General features: G+C 44.5%; 1 protein-coding gene across 1 annotated transcript in view; it reads right to left on the reverse strand.

The window, feature by feature from the left end:
- LOC121713276 (fibulin-2-like) overlaps positions 1-22170 on the reverse strand; it is a 37392-nt gene that overhangs the window by 9305 nt on the left and 5917 nt on the right. The window contains exons 3-9 of the mRNA XM_042097787.1: positions 13933-14047; positions 13412-13541; positions 11165-11351; positions 9063-9278; positions 2252-2392; positions 1548-1649; positions 100-234 (exon numbers count right to left, since the gene is read on the reverse strand). Coding sequence (XP_041953721.1) covers positions 100-234; positions 1548-1649; positions 2252-2392; positions 9063-9278; positions 11165-11351; positions 13412-13541; positions 13933-14047 — 1026 coding nt within the window. The remainder of the gene's footprint in view (positions 1-99; positions 235-1547; positions 1650-2251; positions 2393-9062; positions 9279-11164; positions 11352-13411; positions 13542-13932; positions 14048-22170) is intronic.

Below are 22170 nucleotides of genomic sequence, written 5' to 3' on the forward strand. Positions count from 1 at the left end.
TATTATTATTATTATTATGATTAAAATGATTGTTGTTGTTGTTGTTGTTTTATGAAGTGAAGGACAGACGTAAGTCTGATGTTTGCCATAGGGCTGTACCTTCACAGACGTTGTTGTTCTCCTGGAAGCCTGCAGGGCAGACGATGAGTCTCTCACAGAAGTAATGGCCAACCGTGTTGACGCACCTCTCATTCAGCTGGCAGTTATGGGCCATAAGCAAACACTCATTTACATCTACAACAGGGAGAGAGAGAGAGAGAGAGAAAGAGGGAGGGAGAGAGAGAGAGAGGGAGGGAGGGAGGGAAACATAGAAGACATAAAGTGGGGGAGAGGTGGAAGAGAGAGAGGTGAAAGAGAGAGTGAGTGACAAAGAAAGCAGAAGTGAAAGTGTGAGAGAGAGGGGGGGTGGTGGATAGAAGGGAAGAGATATACAGAGGGAGTGACAGAAAGAGAGAGAAAGAGAGAAAGAGAAAGAGATGATAGAAAAAGACAGAGAGAACAGTGACATTAATGAAAGAGTCCACAGTGCAGCCTCTCTCTAATCAGTGGGACTGAGAGGCAGAGCCTGGCCAGATTAGCCGCCACCAGCTCTGCACACACACTGCTCTCCCCAGAGGGATTGGGAATGCTGCCGCACTGTAAGCCCCCAAACAATACACAATCTGTCAGCAAAACGGCTGAATTTAGAATGTCACAACACTCCATTTCAGAAGAATTTCGCTTTCCGTTCCGGAACTCCAGCCGGTCACTCCGCCGACTCAGTCTGAGCAGGACGGCCTTCAAATTAGGGCGGAAGATAAGAGGAGGCTCTCTGTGTGCGTTTTTTAATAAGGGCTATTATATAGGAGGAAAAAAAAGCGAAATAAACGTGGAGAGGACGCAGCCTCTAATCAGGCTGCTGATAGACGGGGGATTAGTTGAAGGCTTTGCAGGTATTCAGGTGGGTGAGGCCGGCGCGGAGAGCCTGGACGGCATTTCAAACATCAGAGAGAGAGAGAGAGAGAGAGAGAGAGAGAGAGAGAGAGAGGGAGAGAGAGTAGAGTCAAAGCACTCGCATTCCTTAGCAGGCTCAACTGCCAGACTGCCTGAGCGCTGTCTATGGGGAAAACACTGGGGTTTGTGTCTTTGGAAGCCAACAGGTGTCTGTTTATGCATGTCTGGTGCGTTTGTGTGAGCATGTGTAGTGTGTGTGTGTGTGTGGGGGTATCGGTAATGTGTTGTAATGTGTGCTTGATGGATTGTGTGAGTTTGATCAGCTGTTTTTGACCTTGTGTAATGTACGTGGCATGTGTGTGTGTGTGTGTGTGTGTGTGTGTCTGTTTATGTGTGTGTGTGTGTGTTTATGAATATGACAGCTTGTGAGATAATTTATGACTGCCAGTGACCATGCATCTCTTCATACTCTGATTAGTGCTGATTAGTGCTGGTGCTTTATCAAGTTAAAATAACTCTTTTGATTGCCCATAAGTTGTCATTTTCTCCCTCATATCATTACAGACTTTTCCACACAGCTGGTAGCAAAGTGGTGTTCTTCTATGGTACCGTACCTTCACATGAGTGGCTGTCCGCTGCCAGAGAGAATCCTGGAAAACAGGAACACTGTGGCCGCCCTTCCACCGGGGTGCATCTATGCGCACATGGGCCATTTCCTGAATGGCAACAAGAGTTGTCATGGCAATTAGTTTGAACAAAAGAAATAGTGCCTATGTTGGTCCTTGGTGAAAGAAATTGTTTTCTCATTTCCTTTTTCCTCCAAACAACCTTGACCTTGGTGAACTGTACTCCCAACATGTTCCCAACTCTGACACAACCCACTTGGGGTCCACCCTTGCGTATGGTACAAACACTCCAAACTAACACAAATAGCACATGACCTTTACTCAGAAACAATCCATCGTAAAAAGCATTACTCATATGGTCAAAGATTTATGAAACAGGAATTGTGAGTCATGTTTTCCGTTCAGTAGGTCCTACTGTCCTATACTTTCCATGGTCACCAAAAGGGAGTGGATAGGTGTTCTTGAATTCATGAATAGTTTAGGGTTGGTTACCACATTTTTACATCTTTTTACAACAAATTTCACTGCCCAATAACTATGGTGACAGGTATGTCAGGGCAATGCATGGTATCCGAAAAATTAAGGGAAGTCAAGGAAGATGAGTATTATTCAATATTATTAATAAAATGATGTTATAAGTATGGTAATAGGATATTTTAAAGACTTAATGCATCCCAGGAACTGGTCTTCACCTGCACATGGGTCATGGAAGATGGTGGTTGGAGCGCTGGTGGAGGTGGTGGTGGGTGGTGCCGGAGCTGTTGTAGTCTCAGCAGCAGCAGGACTCTCATGTTCCTGTTCCATCAGTCTGTTCTCCTCCTCTGCATCAGTCTCTGTGGAAACAAACAGGAGCAGGTTTCTTATCAGACAGTCGGGAAGAGAGTAGAGAGAGAGAGAGAGAACTAGAAAGAGAGTAGAGAGAGAGAGAGGGAGAGATGAGAGAGAGTAGAGAGAGAGAGATAGAGAAAGAGTAGAGAGAGAGAGAGGGGGAGAGAGACAGAGAGAGAGGGGGGGGGGATAGTTCTAATCACTGCGTTTAAACTCCTTCAGTTTTCTCATTTGGTCCAGGCAGGATAGCTGTGAGTAGTACCTGTGTGATTTAATTAACAGATATGAAGCCGGCTGGGCTAAATGAAAGGCCAGGGTTGCTCTAGATGTGTTTGCCACAGGGGTGGGAGTGGGGGGTGGGGGGCTACCTAAACACAAATCCCTGTGAGAGTGTGTGTGTGTGTGTGTGTTCTTTTCCATCATGACCTATTATGAGATGCTGGCTTCACTGTAATCATCTGTGAAGGCGTCTGCTCTGAAGTGCGTTTCATGTTCTGGCCTGTCCTAAGGGGCCCCTTTCCCTATAACCAGGCCCTGTGAGCGACTGAGGACATATTCAAATCACTGTGTGTGTGTGTGTGTGTGTGTGTGTGTGTGTGTGTGTGTGTGTGTGTCTGTGTATCTACATCTATGAGTCTGCATTATGTATATTCATTAAATTGGACTGTGCTTTGACATCTACTGTACAAACCAGGTCGCTATCACTCCATGTGTTACATGAAACCCGCTGGGTGCAGTGCAACCTAATTCAACCACACAATTACAGTAAAGCTGCTCCAGGGCATTGTGCACTGTACTAGTGAGATGTGGAATAAGGTCTTTATTGTTGTTCAGGACCTCTTATTATTCATTAGCTATGACATACTGTAATCCCAATCAGCAGAATAAGCCCATGTTACGAGGGTTACAAGGGTTGCCCAGATGCCTTTGTCCAGAACACATTCAGGCCTCCTCAAGTGCAAATCCACCTGGGAGACATGTCTTTGAGCTTGAGTCTGCTCAAGAGGGTTCCACATGTTAAAAGTTTTTTTTTTCTGGCTATAGGCAACTACATTTGCTATACAGGTTTGAGGCTTCTGAATATGTAAAAAGCGTTGATAACAAGAGTTGATGGCACTCTGTAATTAAACTGGACTGCCCTGAACTGAACTAAACAGAACTGAACTGAAATGAACTAAATTGATCTAAATTGAATATAATCATATTGAATTGAGTTAAACTGAACTGAATTGGATCACACTGAATCTACCAGATCCTTTCCCTCGATCTGGCCCTGTGTCAGCAGCTGCTGGCTGGGTGGCTTGTCAGCCTGTAGACCCCACATTTCATGTGAGGGCTGCCGACCAGTTTCTGTTCAGCCAGACACTTGTACCTGACGACGGCCCCCGTACCCATAAGAGCCGCCTGCCCCCTCAGTGATGGTGGCATTGGTGACACGTGGCTGAGGACACTTCACCTCTACAGGAAACAACGGGAGCATGCATCATCATCAAAAGCACAGGAAAATACACACACACAAGGCAAAATTAATAAGAGTACGAGTCACAGCAGAGGCCAGGTGTGTGGTCAAGCAAACAGTGTGGAGTGGACCTTCAATTCCTGACCATGTTTAAGCCCTCATGCAGCAAGAGTTACAGAATTCTAACCAGACATGGCACAAACACCAACCTTTTCAGTCACTGCACAACACCTCACTCCAAACACATATGTACTGTATGACTCAGCTCAGACAAGAACTTCAGCTACACCACAGTCTACTGCAAGACAAGTTGTTTGACCTAATTTATTATACATAAGTGAATAATGTAAAATTACTATTTTGGTTGCATTTCAATATACCGGTAATCAACCATTATCTGCTGTAACAAATAATATTTTACCTTTTTACTTTCCGAACATGCATGCGCAAGGGTTTAGACAGTGGACAGGCATTTCAAAGCAACCAATTTAATGCAGTAGTTTCAAATGTGGCACAACAATGAGCTCATTTTTAATCTCCAGTGCGCAATGACGTTTCCGTGATGCAGAAACCACACCGTGAGAACCTTTGTTCTGTGATAACCACATTGCCACAAACTACATTGTGAACAGTTTATACTTAATGGCTTTCTCTTAATGCAAGCAACATTTATGAGTTACTTTACTTTTAGCCTTTGTAGCCTAAACCATGCTCTTCCTTACTTACGTGGGTGTTTGGGAATAAATGTTAGCTCAGATGCTCACATTTATTTTGTGTAGATTTAGGGCCACCAAGGACTGTGAGCAAGTCAACAGCTTTAAAACCTAGCAAGCAGAAATGTCCTAGCCCGTTGTTTAGGATGCATCGTAGACAGGTATGCCCTGCTGTACATCTTCCATAGGCAAACCATCGCATTAGTGTTGTGGCTAACTAGTCCACAACAGAAGAAATCTGTGTTGATTAAAACCTGTGACATGGATATTATTGCTATTGCAGTGTTTTTGGGACTCTACGGGATGCAGGCTTAGAGGAGCTGTGGATTGAATTTGGTCAAGGTAAGTCTGTCAGGTGGTTACCAGTTTATGATATGGTGAGGAAACTTGGTCCTGGAAAATCCTGTGGCATGCTTTTTGTCCATGCCCTCACTGGTTGTGATGTTGTGTTAGCAAATGGACTGCCTGGCAAACCTGAGAAGTGTGCCCTGAAATGAAATGTCTAATACAGTCGATACCTACCAGTAACGGATGATGTGGATCTCAGCAATGTACAACAAGAACAGCACTGCTGATGGATTTGATGGAACAAGACTTGACCTGTTTGCACAAAAGCAGAGGTCCTATGATGCCATTCCACCAACAAGGGCATCTCTTGCTAAGCATGTGAAGTGTGCAACCTATCAAGCTGCCTGTATCTGGGGCCAGGTAAGTATACCGGTATATCAAATGAATATGGAGAGTCCATCCAACTGGGGTTGGAGGAAAGAATGTGACATTTGGCAAGTAGTGTGGATGACACTTCCACCAATTGTTGAGAGCTGTCAACAGTTGACTAAATGTAGGTGCAAGATGGAATGTCTGGGAAGATGTAAATGCTACCGCTTTAGTCTTGAGTGTACTCAGTTGTGTGCCTGCAAATGCAATGATTACATTAATTTGTAATGCAGACATTGTGATATGGCTAGCTACAGAGCAGAGGCGTCACTTGATATGGCTAGCTACAGAGCAGAGGCGTTACTGGGGCCCTGTCTGTCTTTCCCACACATTTCCTGTTAGTCTTTGTTGTTCTATTGAGGTAGTATATATGTATAAAAACAAATATATATGTATAAAAACAAACACATGCACTTACATAGACCCCCTGCCCCTGCTGAAGCCCTGTCTCTCTTTCCTGCCATGTAATGATTTTTTTATATATATATAACTAAAAAAAGAGCATGCACTTTCTTAGCCACCCCCTGCTGAAGTAACCTAACATAAAAACAATTTAATTAAACTAAAATTAGTACTACAATGTGCTATTTTTCCATTAATTGCATCTATCTTCACAATTTAACACATTATTTTATATTTTATTGTAGAATTGGAAAGTCCAGACCCTATTACATATATTTATGATATCAAGATCATCAAAATGTGATTATTCAATCCCAATCCAAGTCAAAAACCAAGTATAATGGCTTTCAATGGTGGCCATCTTGGAAAATGGCATATTGGATTTTTTGTGTGGCTAATGTGCTTTTTGGATAAAGTGGGTTGCAAATAATATTTGTGCCAAGTTTGATGCTTGTATCACAAAGTGAACGATTGTTTCACTAATCTGCTGCACTAAAGTGAAGTGGAACCAAGTCAAGTAATGCGTGTGTGTTTTGCAGTAAGGCGCTGCAAACTACAAACTACGTAACGGCAATACTGGAAATGCAGCCTAAATGAAAGGTCACTATTTGGTTTTCCTTTACTGAATTTAAAATAATTTATCGACCGTTGTAATTGCCGATACCGATAGTATGTGTGCTTGTATGTGCGTGCCTGTGTGTGTGTGCCAGTGTACGTGTGCGTATCCTGTGTGTGTTTATGTGTGTGCATATCTGTGTGTGTGTGAGTGTGTGCGTGCCTGTGGGTGTTTATGTGTGTGCATGTCTGCATGTGGATGTGGATGTGGATGTGTGTGTGTGTGTGTGTGTGTGTGTGTGTGTGTGTGTGTGTGTGTGTGTGTGTGTGTGTGTGCATGCATGCATGCATGTGTGTCTGTACGTGTGGATGTGAATGTGTGTGCATGTGTTCGAGTGTGTGGTTATGTTTGTGTGTGTGTTTGTGAGAGAGAGTGTGTGTGAGACAGTCCTGCCTTGTAGCTCCTCTCCTTATCTTCCTCTACCAGCAACCCTTTGCTCAACACAACCATCTATAGGCCGATAGGTGTACAGTCACTAAATGTACACATAAAATAATTTATTTTCTACCCCCGCCCCCCCCCCCCCCCATGGATGAAATTCCACGAAACTTGGCATACTCCCAGAAGATGTTAGGTTAATCATACACATGGAATTAGGTGCAGTTCAGAACATCTCTGAACTGAAGATAGGGGCGATTATACCAAGTTTGGTTTTGATACCTGAAAGCGTGGCTGAGATATGAGCTAACTTCCTGTATCTCTAGCGCCCCCCTAGTGGTCAAAGGTCACCAACTTTAGGGAAAAGTGTTACTAATTATAGCGCCCCTAGTTATCAAATATCACTGAATGTATTGTGTGTCCTCAGGATGGGGTCCCAACTCCATAAACCAACTTTGGTTTCTATATGTGAAAGCATTGCTGAGATATAAGCCTCCCCCTAGTGGTCAAAAGACTCCAAATGTATTGTGTGTCCTCAGTATGGGGTCCCAAGTCCATGTACCAAGTTTGGTTTCAATATGTGTAAGGGTTGCTGAGATATGAGCCTACTTCCGATTAGTGCCCCCATAGTGGTCAAAGGTCACCAAATTTCTTGAGCCTTCTCTTAATTGGGACCTGAGTCCATGTACCGAGTTTAGTTTGATACGTGAAATCCTTGCCGAGATATGAGTTCACTTCCTGTTTGGCGGCCTCGCTGTCAATTCCGATTGGCTCTGACAGGCGCTTTTGAATGTCAATACACGACAAATAACTTTTGTGAGGCATGGTCTGAAGATCATCTGCGCCAAGTTTCGTGAAAATCTGAGAAACTTTGTGACCCGTGAAAATTGTAAGTGTTTTGTGTTTGTAAGTGATGAAATTTAATACGGTGGATGGTCCAACATGGGGGATATTGACATCATGGGGTGCGTTGAGTTCAGCCCTTTACTGTCTATGGTTCGGTCTCATCCAAGGATACCAACTATAACTAATATCTCAATGTTCTAAATTGGGCATAGGGCTCAAAAGTAAATTGCATAAATGCAATGTCAACTTTGACAAATTGGTGGCGCTAGACTGCCTGTGGTTCAAACCTGAAACTTGGTGAAATGAATTATGGGACTATCCCGAATCAATGTGCCAAATCTCACAACTTTTTACTGTACGGTTCCATGGGCTGCCATATAGGGAGGGAAAGTGAAAACCAGCGCCCCAAGTGGTTGCGTTCCTATCGAAGAGCAGCTCTATTTTGAAAAAAAATTATTGTGAAGCCAAATCAGCGAAGTTATCCACCAAAAATATTTTTTAGTGTGTATACAGTAATAATCTTCTAACTGTGAAAATGTCAGGCCCTATTTTTGTTTTTCGAAAAAAAAAAATCGAAATTGCTCCTTTTGTTTCATAAACGGACTACAAAAGAAGTCACGTGACTTTACCCTTCGATGTTACTCACAGTAGCATGGTTTGTTTATTAGCCTGGTTAGCATTGACATTTAACACTTACTGCCAGCTCTTCATGTGAGTAGAAGCACAACACCAGTTATCCAGACATAAAGGTAATCACCACAAGGTTTACATCACGCCCCGTTATTGCTGTGGATTGATCTGTTATCAGAGATGTGCTGTGTGTGAAATGATCTGATAATCAGGGCATGCATGCGGGTGCAGGAAGTAGCTTTGTCCTCCCGATTTGGTCACAGCCTATCAGGACAGATCAGACAGCACAGAGTGGAGAGGAGAGGAGAGGAGAGGAAGGGAGTCCATCAGCAGAGGGGAATATAATACGCCTTCATGCTGAGATAGATAGGGTCTACTGAGGGGGCCGGGACAGAAATGTTTTTCATCACTATGCCATCTATCTAGAGAAAGAGTACACCACACAAGCACCAACTTATCCCTCCCCTCTCTCTCTCTGTCTCACACACATACACACAAACACATACACACACACACACACACACACACACAGTACACATACACACACACACAGTGGCACACATACACACAAAAACACAGGGCGGTACACAGCGGTACACATACACACACAGATGCACACACACACATACAGTTATGTATTACACACACATGACAAACACACATCACACACATGAACACAGATCAAAAAGGAGGCTTCATTTTCCTAAGATAGATATGACCACACATGATTGGTCAGAGACTCACCTATGCCCTTGATAGCACTTGATCAATCATCAATTGATATTAAAAAACCTAATCTCCTAACCAATGAGCTGTGGGTGTCTGCCCTGTGCAGAGAGAGAGAGAGAGAGAGAGAGAGAGCGAGACAGAGAGAGAGAGAGATGAGAGATGAGATAGGAGATGAGGCATCTCACCTGGCTCGCAGTTGTGGCCGTCCTCTTGCAGCGTGTAGCCCGGGTAACAGGCGCACACATAGGAGCCCTGCGTGTTGATGCACGTGTGGTGGCAGAGCTTGCCCTCGAGCTTACACTCATCCAGGTCGCGCAGGCCCTCGGCCCCCTCCACGGTGTTCTCCGCATCCTCCGCGTCCCCGATGGAGAAGGCCTCCTTGGGGTACGGGCTGTCCGACACTAAAGATGGAGAAAAGACGGGGGGGGGGGGGGGGGAGAGTGGTGGTGAGAATGCGCCTGATCCTGGGAGACATGTGGAGGGGCACCTTACAACACCCCTCCCCCCTCCCCACCCCACAATGCGGAGGCTGAAACAAGCCCTCTCCACATTACTGTATATCATCTCCTGTCTCATCTGTTTCAACAAGCAGACATTGGCCTCTGATGGATGGGCCTGTATTTGTGCAGAGATTCTCCATGTCCTCACAGATATGATTTACCCTCCCTGCTGAGATAAAGTTATATGAAAGCAAACAAACGTTGACCCCACATGTAATTTAGGTGCAGAACAGCCTTGACAGCTCCCCTCACTGCAAGGTGAACATGACACTAACTTACAAAGGACTCAGTCTGGAATCATAATCATACTGCTGAGGTTTTTTCAAGGTTACAAAGGCCAGATTTCCTCACTAACAAAGACAGGATTACATGTTTCCACTTGGATTAATACTGAAGGGGTTTAACCTCAAGCTTTCACTGAGCAGAGAGGGGCAGGGTGCGAAGTTTCAAAGTCCTCAAAGACATGCAGAGTGGCTTTGGATGTCCTTCAGTTAGTCTTTGACAGAACTGGGTACCGCTGTGTCTCTGAAAATATGTTTAAAGGCACTGCAGTATAAAACAAGACACTCTGCCTTTCAAAGCGTCCTGACATGACTCTTTCTATCACAGCAGTGACAGGCGTGAAGTTGTGTAAAACAAAACGCCTGTGTCACTTCCGATGAAATATTACCCGTCGTAAACTCGGGCCGGTGATGTCAGAGCTCTGTGACAGGTCTGACAGGCGAGCTAGGTAGAGTTGCCAGGGAGACGGGTATCAAGGTGAGAGGAGTCAGACCCTGCTACAGTGCCAAGGTAAGCAGCCGTCAGGTGTCAACTTTATGTGCTGCCATGTCACTGATGGTGGATATCATCTGCAGATAAGCCCTATGGGTGTTATTCCTCATATCATCTTGTCAGTTTGTTTATATTTACATATTACCTGTCAGTTAATCAAAAGTAATCCTCTTTCCAAATCATTATTCATTATTTTATATCAAGACTGGCATAAGTAGACAACAGCTGCATAGTAACAGCAGTAGCAGAATGCTATGCCTGCTCGCACGTCACATTTTGGCTGCTTCTTGCTTAGATAAAACAATTGTTGGCAAACTACATCCATAATCCCAAAACAAGTGTATTTACAGTAGAGGCCAGGTAGTCTTTCAACTTTCCATTTTCATCACCTTTGATTAACTGTTTGGGTGTGTCTGTGTTAGGGTTAGGGTTAGGGTTAGGTTAGTGGAACCAGTGTATTTACATAACTCAAAACATCCACAATATAATTAACATCTTCTCACATTTGTGTGTGTGTGTGTGTATGTGTGTGTGTGTGTGTATAGAAATGTATCGGTTTGTGTATATGGTTCTGTGTGTGTGGGATTTGCATACAAGTGTGTGTGTTTACATTTCATATTCGGTCTAGATTTCTGTCAAACCTGTGTATATGGCTGTGTGTGTGTGTGTGTGTGTGTGTGTGTGTGTGTGTGTGTGTGTGTGTGTGTGTGTACTGCTCCATTTCTGCAATAATAGGTAGTTTATCCATCTGGAAGCGACGATGCCATGTTTACCCATAATCATGCAGTTCAGAATGAAAATAGCACAATGCATTCTGTGTTTGATCAGACCTGCCTAAGTGTGTAACTTACTTCCTTCAATGTTTGGATCTGTGAATCTTCCCCTGTGTTAAGGTCCAAATAAAAGCATTAAAATGTGTGTGTGTGTGTGTGTGTGTGTGTGTGTGTGTGTGTGTGTGTGTGTGTGTGTGTGTGTGTTTGGGTTTGGGAAGGGATATACTTGACTGGCCCCACCTCTCTTTGGCGGTGTAGTGGGCTGCAGCGGTGGTCTCTGGCGAAGCGTGCTCCAGCTGGCGGCCTCCTCTCCCTCGCAGCAGGTCAGGAAGACGTGGCTGCAGGGGAGGCCCAGGTACTGGTGGGCCTCGCAGGGCAGACCCTCCTTACGGAAGTGCAGGCCCAGCGAGCAGCAGCTGCAGCACTCCTGCAGCAGGACAGGGACACGCAGGAGGACCAGGGAGCTCAGGTCAGAGATGGGACTCAGAGAAAACCTGGCATGAACATGAACTGCCCTTCTAGTTACAGTGACACACACTATAAACCAGTGAACCTGGGCTATCTTACTTAGTCATCAAAAACTGTCAGCACATTTTAAAACATTAATAAAGAAAGATTATTTATTATGGCTCAACTTGTAGAGCAACTGGTGGACTGAGATTCCCAGGGAACACACATAAGTTGAGGGAAATGTATCTTTTGCTTTGGATAATTTTTTTCTATTTTTAATTTCATTGACAGAAAGTCACAAGTTCAGTCTTTCTGGCAACAATACATTTGCCAAGATAAAAATCCTGACCCTGGGCATCCAAAGCAGCACAGATGGGCTGGAAGGGTTCAGTCAAGGAGTTTTGTCAAATGACAAACGCATCCATTCACTGTATGCCCAATACAACATTTCTTGCGGTAATACTGCCCATAGTCGGCGCCAGAAAAGACTTGCCCAGTTTTTCATCAGCCTGAGAGCAGCGTTTCTCCTGCGCCCCATCCTCGACATCTAATTAAAATGTTCTGATATTTACAGCCCATTTCTATCCAGTCTTTTGGCACACAAACACTTTCATTCTGATTTGTCACACTGCTTAACAACACTGAAGTCTATTCTCTACACTGAAGTCAATAGCAAAGCTTTCACTCTAAAACAGTATTACAGTACTGAGCAATGCCGGTGTAATATACTGAGGCATTTCAATGGGCTTTTACTGTGATGGTAAAAGGTATACAACAAAAGGCAATACAGTCTTCTCTAAATTTCCCTAAATCTATATTGATGCTGCAAGTGGGCCGTAAATTTAACTAGCTCTATTGTTCCATGACAGTTGACCCCATCATGACATCTTTGTTGCTTTGTTGCATTTTAACTACAGTCACTTTTCCCTCATCTCCCACAGGTAGAACACACACACACACACACACACACATGCAGGCTACATTGGCACCAGCTCAATAAAGGGAATGCCTCAGCAAAGTCTCTCCAAGTCTAACATTTCACCTTTTACCGCCGCACTCCAGGTCCGGTAGTACTCAGAGGGGAATGGGGGTTTATGGAGGGGCATAAAAGTAACTCCACGGCCACCGTGATGAAGTGCAGAGACGTTTTATTGTGTGGCCTGAGTTATGGGCTTGCCACTGCCGACTGAGGCCGAGTGATGAAAGCCAATACTTGACTTGTGCCTAAAGCCCACGGCCCATAATGACCCCAAGCTGTTTGGCGGAGTTGGACTTCCTGGAACCCCCGATGTGATGGTTGATAAATGGCCCTCTACTCTCAGGGCCCAAAGCTGTGCCACAATAACGCCACCACCACTGATTCGTTTGTTCTCACTGATATTAGAGAGAAGTCGGCCACTGCAATGCTGTTCATCAGGGTGTGCACAATGCAAGGAAGTCAACACACAATCATCAGACCAGCGCAAGCCAAAAAGCATTTCTTTCCCATCGATAAAGCAGCGGTCACAGAGAGGGGAACAAATTCAACTCTGGGGAGCAGCACCCATGATCAACCAGCCTTGTTCTTCCTCTATTCTTTCTTTCACTATCTCCTTCACTTCCACTCATTCCTTTTTCTCCCTCTCATGCTGTTTCTCCATCTCTCTTTTACTCCATCTCTCTCTCTTTCTCTCTCTCCCTCTTCTTTCTGCATCTCCCTCTACCTCTCTTCAACTTCCTCTCTCTCTCTCTTTCTCTCTCTCTCTCTCTCTCTCTCTCTCTCTCTCTCTCTCTCTCTCTCTGTCTTCATCTCCTCCCCCCTCTCTGTTTCTGTGTCTCCCTCTTTTTACTTCCCTCCCTTTCTCTCTCTCTCTTTCTGGTTCTCCCTCTCTTATCTCTCTCTCCCCCTCTCTCTCTTTCTTGTTTAAATTCAATAACAGTAATTAGATTAGTAGGGCGATTCAGCGCAGACCCCTTCACTTTTTTGTGCCTTGTCCTCGAGTAATGACTCTGGAGGGGGGGGGTATGACATGGGAGGAACTAGGTCACATTACAAACCTTATAGGAGTCCACGCCGCAGTGATCATTGTCGTCCAGCTCGCAAGCGTCCCCTTGCTTGGCAGCCGTGACGCCGGCCAAACACTTTCTCTCTTTCAGGGAGCCGCTGCAGCACTGCTTCTGAGCCGACCTGTCATGGGTGAACACGTTAAACAAATACACGTCCACACAAAACAGCGCAAGAATGTCAACACTTTGAAAAGCACCAAAAAAGTCTTCCATCATAAAGAGTGGAAACACACAGGAATTGCCAACTGGCATAACTACTATAGGACATGGAGGGAAAATGGATCCTAAAAACCATCTCCAGCACAGCTTTCCTGACTTCCAACCTGGAATGAAAATACCTGAAATGAATATGTTTCAGAGAGTTAAAGGAATGTTTTGGTTTCGGTCATGACCCCCATGATCTGACTGCCTTTATAAATGGCTGTGTGTGGAGTGGGAGTGTGTGTGTGTGTGTGTGTGTGTGTGTGTGTGTGTGTGTGTGTGTGTGTGTGTGTGTGTGTGTGTGTCATTACCAACAGATGGAGTGTGTGTCCTCTCGCACGGCGGCCATGTTGGAGCAGTGTCCATGGACGGAGGCCCACTTCTCTCCCGCCTCGCAGCACACCTCCACCAGCTCCTTCGCCGACACTACAGACACACCATCACACCGACACATGAGGAGGATCACAGAGCAGAGCAGTCAGGAGCATCGCAGACACACGGCAGCACACGCTCACGTCAGAGACAGATCCCAGAGAGATGAGAGACGGAGAGGAGAGGAGAGGAGAGGCATGTGGTGCTACACCAACTGCGTGAGCAGCACAGAGGAAAGTGGAATATTTTTGGGCATTTTTATGTATCCTTCACTGTCACAGCAGCAAGTTTTCACTTCAGAGTAAAACACTGTGAACTGTTAACGCAGCATGCAACGCATAGAGCTCGCATCAAAGATGGCACACTGAGTGTTTGGCATGCACTGTGTGTGCCACCTTTTGGAATTGGAAGTGGAATTGGATTTTGTAACCGTTCACCCAACTCCACTGACATAAGAGTGAGAGCCGGGACTGCTGTTTGCATGGCATGTGGTGCAGTGGATGGATGTCCCTATACTGGAATAGCACTGCTAATCATGGGCCATCAAGCGCAGTGGTGGCGCAGTGGTTAAGGAGCTGGGCTAGCATGCAGTAGCCAGGAAGTTGTGGGTTCAATTCCCAGTCTCTTTCGTTGAGCACAACGTGGACAATGGCCCTTGTAATGTAGTTGACATATGTACTGTAAGTCGCTTTGGATAACAGAGTCTGCTAGATATGCAAATACAAATCTATTGGAGACTAGAGACTGGATACTTCTCAAAAGGGAAACATTTTGGCCATCTTTCATGTGCATGGAAGGCAAACAAATCTGTTGTCTGATTACTTCACAAAAAAGACTAACAAAAAGGCCAACAGATCGTACATCACTTGTGGTAAAACTTCAAATGTCTACTGTAAGCATAAAATGACGAAAAAAGTCTGAAACAGTGTGCTATTATATTCAGTTTCACCCCAGGGCAAATCTCAGTGGTTCAGTGTTTTCCTTTAGACCAAGACAGATTGAAAACATTCGGCAATGAGGAATTACGACATTTCCACACAAACACACAGCCAAAAAAAGAAAAAAAAAATCACATCACGGATTCAAACACGACTTAAAAATACACCGGAGAGCGTGACCGGTGACCTGCCCAGTTGTGGGGGTTAATTATCCAGCCGCACAGTGCTGCCTGGCTCCGGTGGGAGCTCCCACACAGCAGGGCCACACGGCCTCCACACGCCTCTGATGTGCCTCATAAAGTCTGCACGCTCTGGCAGGAGCGGGCCGACTCCATCTGTGCAGCGAGCACGGTGGACACCACTTGAACACTACTTGTGCTCAGCTTTTTTAGAAAACAAGCGCCCCGTCATGTGACTCCGAGTTTGATGGGGTTGGGTGGGTGGGTGGGGGTGGGTCTGGGGTGGTGAGGTCACTTGGCACCCGGGGTCACATTTGTTACCGTTTTCAGAGCCATGGCAAGACGAATTAGCTCCAACGCTGTTGATATTGGCAGCTCTTTTAACCGAAGGAGTGAATAAACAAACAAGGCAGGAAAAATATCCTTCTGAACATTTCCCCCCTTTGTGAAGTGGCACTTCTCATTATTTCTTTCATGTTTTTAACAACACCTAATTAAGTCTCAGTAATTGGGTTGGTTTAGCTGAAAACGCTGCACCATTTTTTCAAAACCTCTTTGTGAGATAGATATCTTCATGTTTTTCCTTCTGATAAAAAACACACTTAAACCAATTGTCCCAAAGTCTTGTCTGTGAGCCAAGATCATGAAAAAACATACACACTAAAACTTACAGCAACATTCTCTACCCCCCAAAAACAAATTTCCAACAAGACTAACAATACACAATTGGTCAGAAAAAAAACTCACTGGAACATTTATATTTAAAACATTCTGTGAGAAACTATTCTGAAGCATACTTCACCAGCTAGTCCTGGAGCTGTTGTGAATCCTAAAAGCCCTCGTAGCCCCAAAAACAAACCCAGTCCTCTACCCGACTCCTCAGTGGAAAACACTCAGCTGTGTGAAAATATAATTCCCAGCTTTGAGGAATGAGGGGCCTTTCCACCAACTGTAATTACAAATCAGAAACATCTGAGGCATGTGCACATCACTAAGCAAGTGTCTCCCTGTGCCCTTTGAACTGCTTTAAGCCCTTCTCTGAATTTCATCTTATTAAGACATCAACCGTCTTCCATCCATTCAACTATAACCTCAAAACGGATCTTTGGCTATCCCTTTGCACTTACAGTGATGATACGCTAAGCTAACACCTACAACTACATCACAAAGCTGCTTCAAAGCAGTTCACCGCAAGAGCAGAGGGACGGCAACCCATTCTGTCCAGAAAACATCAAACAGAGAGACATCTGTAATTGAGGTTAGCTGTGTGCACTAGTTTAAGCAATTTTATGATTTGGAGGCTGAATCACATCTTTTCAGAAGGTTTCTTCCATCCATTTTCCTCTCTTCACAGAAGTCTATAGACAGAACAAGTTCTCAAGATGTGGAGGATCACCCTGGGATGACCTGTAAAATACTTAAAATCCACTACACTGTACTGATGACTTACTCTAAAAAACACAAGGAGATGCTACAATAATCCATAACATTAGAACAAAACAAGTATCCTACTAAGGCAATGCATTGAGGAGACTATAAAAGTATCCTACTAAGGCAATGCATTGAGGAGACTATACAAGTATCCTACTAAGGCAATGCATTGAGGAGACTATAAAAGTATCCTACTAAGGCAATGCATTGAGGAGACTATAAAAGTATCCTACTAAGGCAATGCATTGAGGAGACTATACAAGTATCCTACTAAGGCAATGCATTGAGGAGACTATAAAAGTATCCTACTAAGGCAATGCATTGAGGGCACTATACTCTTTCTCCTTTTGTCACAATGTTTAATTAGGAGATTAGTTAGGTTAAGTTAAGTTTAGATTCATAATATGCATCACAGTTGATTTATGATCTCTCTGGCTTTTAGGTATAATTATTAATGCTCATATTTCTTACCGAGGCTTGTCATTATGGTCACTTGTCACGCCAAGGCTTGCATTATGAGCAGGAGACATAAATATCCCTAAAACAACCAAAACAAGAGAAGAGCTGTCCTACAGTAAACGTGTGCATGAACAGTATAATGTCAAAGATAGGTAAAGATGACATGTGCATGTAGGTGAGATGAAATCAACAAACCGTATCCTTTTCAGTAACAAACAAGGGTTATGTTGTTAGCTTTTATGTACCTCATATAACCACCAACTTAAGCCTTACATGTACAGGACTATGTACTGCACATCTAATGATGTGGAAGATTACATCCTGTGGTTTAGTACTGGAATGTTTTCCAATGAGGGTAATGTTTCAGTCATTCATGATTATCATTTATCAACTGATTTTAATGACTTTGGCAAAGGGAGGAACCGCTATCTAAATTGTAATTTTACCTGCCATATGTGCCTTAAGGCTGTGGTTGACATCATTGCACCATAGCCAGTAATCACTTGAACTCAACATTATGAAGCAATTTTGCACTTCCTCTACCATGCCCGAGGAGAGATCTTAATGGAGATATCCTGTTTGATTAAAGAATGCTTCTCTACAGAAATCTGCATGTTAATTACTCCAATACTGTAGTCATGTTCCCCATAATCATAATTACCGTAAAGGACAATGATCCTTAGGCTATATGTGCAGATTGGATAGTCTATTGTGGGGAACAATATCTGAAACCAAATTGGGCAATAGTGCCCCAAAAATCTGGAAATGTAACAGTACACTCTTTCTCCACTGGTGCTATTTACAAACTGTTCTTTGACAGGATCCTGCTGTTCAGTAGAGCACGGTGGGATATTAACTCTTCTCCTGATGCTCTCTCTACACACACACACACACACACACACACACACACACACACACACACACACACACACACACACACACACACACACACACACACACATGTAGCTGAGAAATCCTGGCCATGAGGCACCGGAGATCAGGCGCACAGCGCTTCCTGATGAGCCCTATTCTCTTGTGGTGTAATTCACTTCAGCACTCTCTCTCCCACTCCCCAACCGTAACTCACCCAACCACCCCCCCCCACCCCACCCCCATTCCAGAATACAGGCAGCAGTGAAAGTGACTGTTACCCCCATCTCTCTCCCTCAACTGCCCCCAGTGAACAGGCAGTCGTGAAAGTATCACTGTTATTAATACCCCCTAGGCAGAGCCCCCTGGCTCAATATCTCATCCAGCCAAGGCAGACAAACAAAATAACAAAAACATAAACAACCAGCTATACTAAAAGAGCAAGCACACACACACACACACGTGACAAATGGCTCTTTTCCAGGAGCCACACAGAGATTCCTTCCTGTAATGGCCCCCTGTAAATCTGCCGGCTGGGGTGGGGTTGTTTGAGAAGGGGTGTGTTTGCGATTGCTGTCGGTCTGTGTTTGCCCACAGCTGCAAGTACAGCATGCACAAGCCACACTGATCTCGTTATGAGTATGTGTGTGTGTGTGTGTGTGTGTGTGTGTGTGTGTAGATTTGTAGACGTTTATGTGTGTGTGTGCCTGACGGGAAGCGTGAAAGAGAGTGTGTGTCTGTGTTTGTGTGTGTGTGCGTGTAGATTTGTGGATACTTACAGTACGTGTGTAAGTGAGTGTGTATCAGAGAGGGTGTGTGTGAGTGTGGAATACACATCGGTGCAGAAGCGAATGACAGCGAGGGCAGGGTGTATCATACGGCACTCCTGCTGTGACAGAACAAAGGAAGGAAGGGAAAGTGTGCTTCTATTTACTCCACTGCGCTCCGTGATAAGGCTTCAACATCTCCATACATACGCACTGAGTGGAGAACTGTCATTCTGTTCACATGTACACACACACACACATACACATACATTCCCCAGGGGTCTATTCCTGTTGCGTGTGGTGCATGTGGTGTGTGTGTGTGTGTGTGTGTGTGTACATATTTCCATTCTTTCTAAATCATCCCATTAACTGGTGAATGCATCTGCAGGTATGGCATCAAAACTCCTATTTCGAGCCAGGTTAGTAAGCACAACACCATTCACCAAATGTACACTACATTTATGACCTGCAAGACTGAGCATCTCCGCAGAATGAACAACCATTTTTCAGACTGGGAGACAGAAAAAGGAAAGAATTCCCCCTTTTGTCTGGCTGATAGCTTGCTACTCAAAATCAGGCCTGCATAAATGTTGGCTCCTGCAATGCCTACATCATCAAGGTCGTTAACGGAAGGAGTTCATCATTTGCAGTGCCAGGCCTGTAATAACGAGGCATGCCACAACTCGGAGAAAAGTATGTGTTGGAGGAGCGTCTTTGTGGACTGGAATAAGAGCCAGTCTAGTCGAACCCCCCCTCAGCAAACACACACACACACACACACACACACACACACACACTCACACACACACCTCCATATCAGCGCCTCCTCATATTATAAATCAAGTTTGCTTCATGCACACTCCTAATAAGAAAACGCTCTAGAAGGAAGGAACACTCATTTAGATATGAAATAAATGGGTGGGGAGAGAGGAAGGAGAGAGATAGAGAAGTACACATTGCAATCACTTTTCAGTCCAGTCTTTAGTCTTCACTGCAAAGTAGCCTTAAAACAACACAATCGGGTAGGAGCAAGATCAGATTCAGACGAATTGGGTACCCCATTAACGCTAAACGGATACCCAGTACATTGAAAATTAATGAATTCATTGTGTTACTTTGATCATGTGGAGGGCACCTGGAGGAGTTTAACTATTGTGGAGCAGTGTGAGGAGCCCATAGGTCCCTGTGTGTGTGTGTGTGTGTGTGTGTGTGTGTGTGTGTGTGTGTGTGTGTGTGTGTGTGTGTGTGTGTGTTTTGTTGGTTGTTGGTTGTTGGGGGGGGGGGGGTGAAGCAGACCCTGGCATCGTCTTTGGCTAACACAGCAGCAAACTCATCACATGCTGAGTGGGTCAATCAGATGCAGTCTGCAATGACGCTGCAAACCAATGCATTGTGAGCAGTTCTTCTACTGTGTGTGAGAAAGAAGCTTGTACGCGATCGTTAGACTGTTCTTAGGGAAAGACACTATCTTGGGGAAAGGCCATTTCGATTAGATCTGGATCTCCAGAGAAAGTTGTGTGAAGTGTCCTGCTGTGTTACATGATTGGTATAGCAGTTAAGACTGGATCTGGTGGATCTGGCCATGTTTGTTCCAGACCTTGGCCTGTTTCCACTGGCGACTAGATAGAATGCCAAGAGATTCCGGAACATTATCATCATATCTTCAATGGCTCTTCCTGTCATCTTCCTCTCCCCCCAACCTCAGTGCTGGTGCCAGTCGGGCCGACAAGAGCCCTCGACTTCCGGCCCTCGCAGTCCCAGCTCACAGTACCCCAGAGACCTGTCTCTCTACAGATAACACACTCTCACCACCTTCCTGCTGCTTGGGGGAGTGGTGTGCAGGAATACTTAAGGCAGACAGTATGGAACCTATCATCTTCACTATGACATGCCACGCTTTGGAACAAGTCCAAGTTCTCCCCCGACAACCTCACCCCCATGTGAGTCATACAAAATATAATTTGTGTTCAACGCTAACGGCAAATTGGCTCATGTCACGTTAGCAAAGACATCCTTGGGCACTGTCAGTGTATCACGCTATATGCAAACAGCTTTTTGCTATTGACCCAACCAAAGCACTTATGTTTTATCACCTTCGACTCACAAGCACAAAACTGATAAGACTCTGGAGGGCCTCCAAGCTAGTGAGGCTTATGGAATGTGGACGACAGGTATTCCAGGTCTATCAACACCTCACGTCGAGGGCTAAAACCTAAAGAAAGAGAAGTAAAAAAAACATCCATGCATTCCTATGGAGACCAGGTGCTGAAAATGAAGGGGAAAAACAGGTCTCAGCAGTGAAGGACAACCAGAGGGAGAGCGCCCACACATAGAGGTTACGAGGGCCGACACTACAACTGTTTACTAACCACACAGAACACACACTCGCGATCGCACCGTTTACACGTGGGGTCTGAGATGCCAGATGTATGTATGCATGTATGCATACCGCAGTGTTAAGCTGTTTTCCCTTTGGATTCCACAGCGAAAGAAAGTCATTTGTCACTACGAGTCTGCACAGCCCTACTGCTGTGCGTATAGATTTCCCCCCCGTAAAACAGCCCGCGAACAACATGTAGGTCAGATTTCTTGCACACAGGGGTGTCCAGATGACTGTAGACTGTGGCTATATGTCATCAGTGGATTACAATACATTTACAAATATCTGCGATTAAAACAAAGAATATCAGCTAAATTTACAACCATAAATAGAACAGCAGCTGTCTGAGAATCATCAATTTCCCTTTTTTATTTAAGTGTGTGAAGGATTGTTCACACATATCTGATTTTCAGAGTCCACCTGTTGAAGAACTGAACACACCTGTCTCTTTAACAGCCGACCACAAAATCCAAAACAGATTTGGTCCCTCCAGTACTATCTACTAATCCACCCTCCAGGCCTTTAATCTGTACTGTATATCATATGCTGTCCACTGTCAGCTAGTGTTCAGGAGCTTTCATCCCCTGTGGGGTGCTTCTATCACAGGGCTGACATGGATGATGATGATGATGATGATCTGACAATGGGGACAATGCTACCAGCCTCTGGAGTCTCATCCAGGTTGGAGGTGTGACCTGCCTTTGTAGCCTATTCCTCCTACTGGAATGATGTGGGACAAATGCCAAATCTCACTGTTAATTTAGCACGTAACAATCTCAGAGAGATCGCTGAAGGCTAATAAGTCTGTCATGAACTGTTATTCTGCTATTGAGAATATAAAATATATATTATAAGAATATTAATATGTGGGCTGTAAAAACTAACTGTCAGATTAAATTTGGAATGTTTATAAAGATGTAATATCTCTTGAGGGCGTTGTAAGGGAAATGGTGGGTGTTTCTGTAATAAATATTCTTTTTCACTCTGTGCTGCATCAATGCCAGCTAACATTTAAAAGCAACCTTTCATTACAAACACAGGATATGGGACTGGGAGACATAAATGAATCATTCAACACATTTAAAAGCCAAATCATGCTTGAACAGTACCCAGCAATGTAAAACACAAAAGTAATTATAACAATATAATAACA

Source organism: Alosa sapidissima, chromosome 7 (genome assembly GCF_018492685.1).
Source record: "Alosa sapidissima isolate fAloSap1 chromosome 7, fAloSap1.pri, whole genome shotgun sequence".
In the NCBI taxonomy this organism is placed as follows: Eukaryota; Metazoa; Chordata; class Actinopteri; order Clupeiformes; family Clupeidae; genus Alosa; species Alosa sapidissima.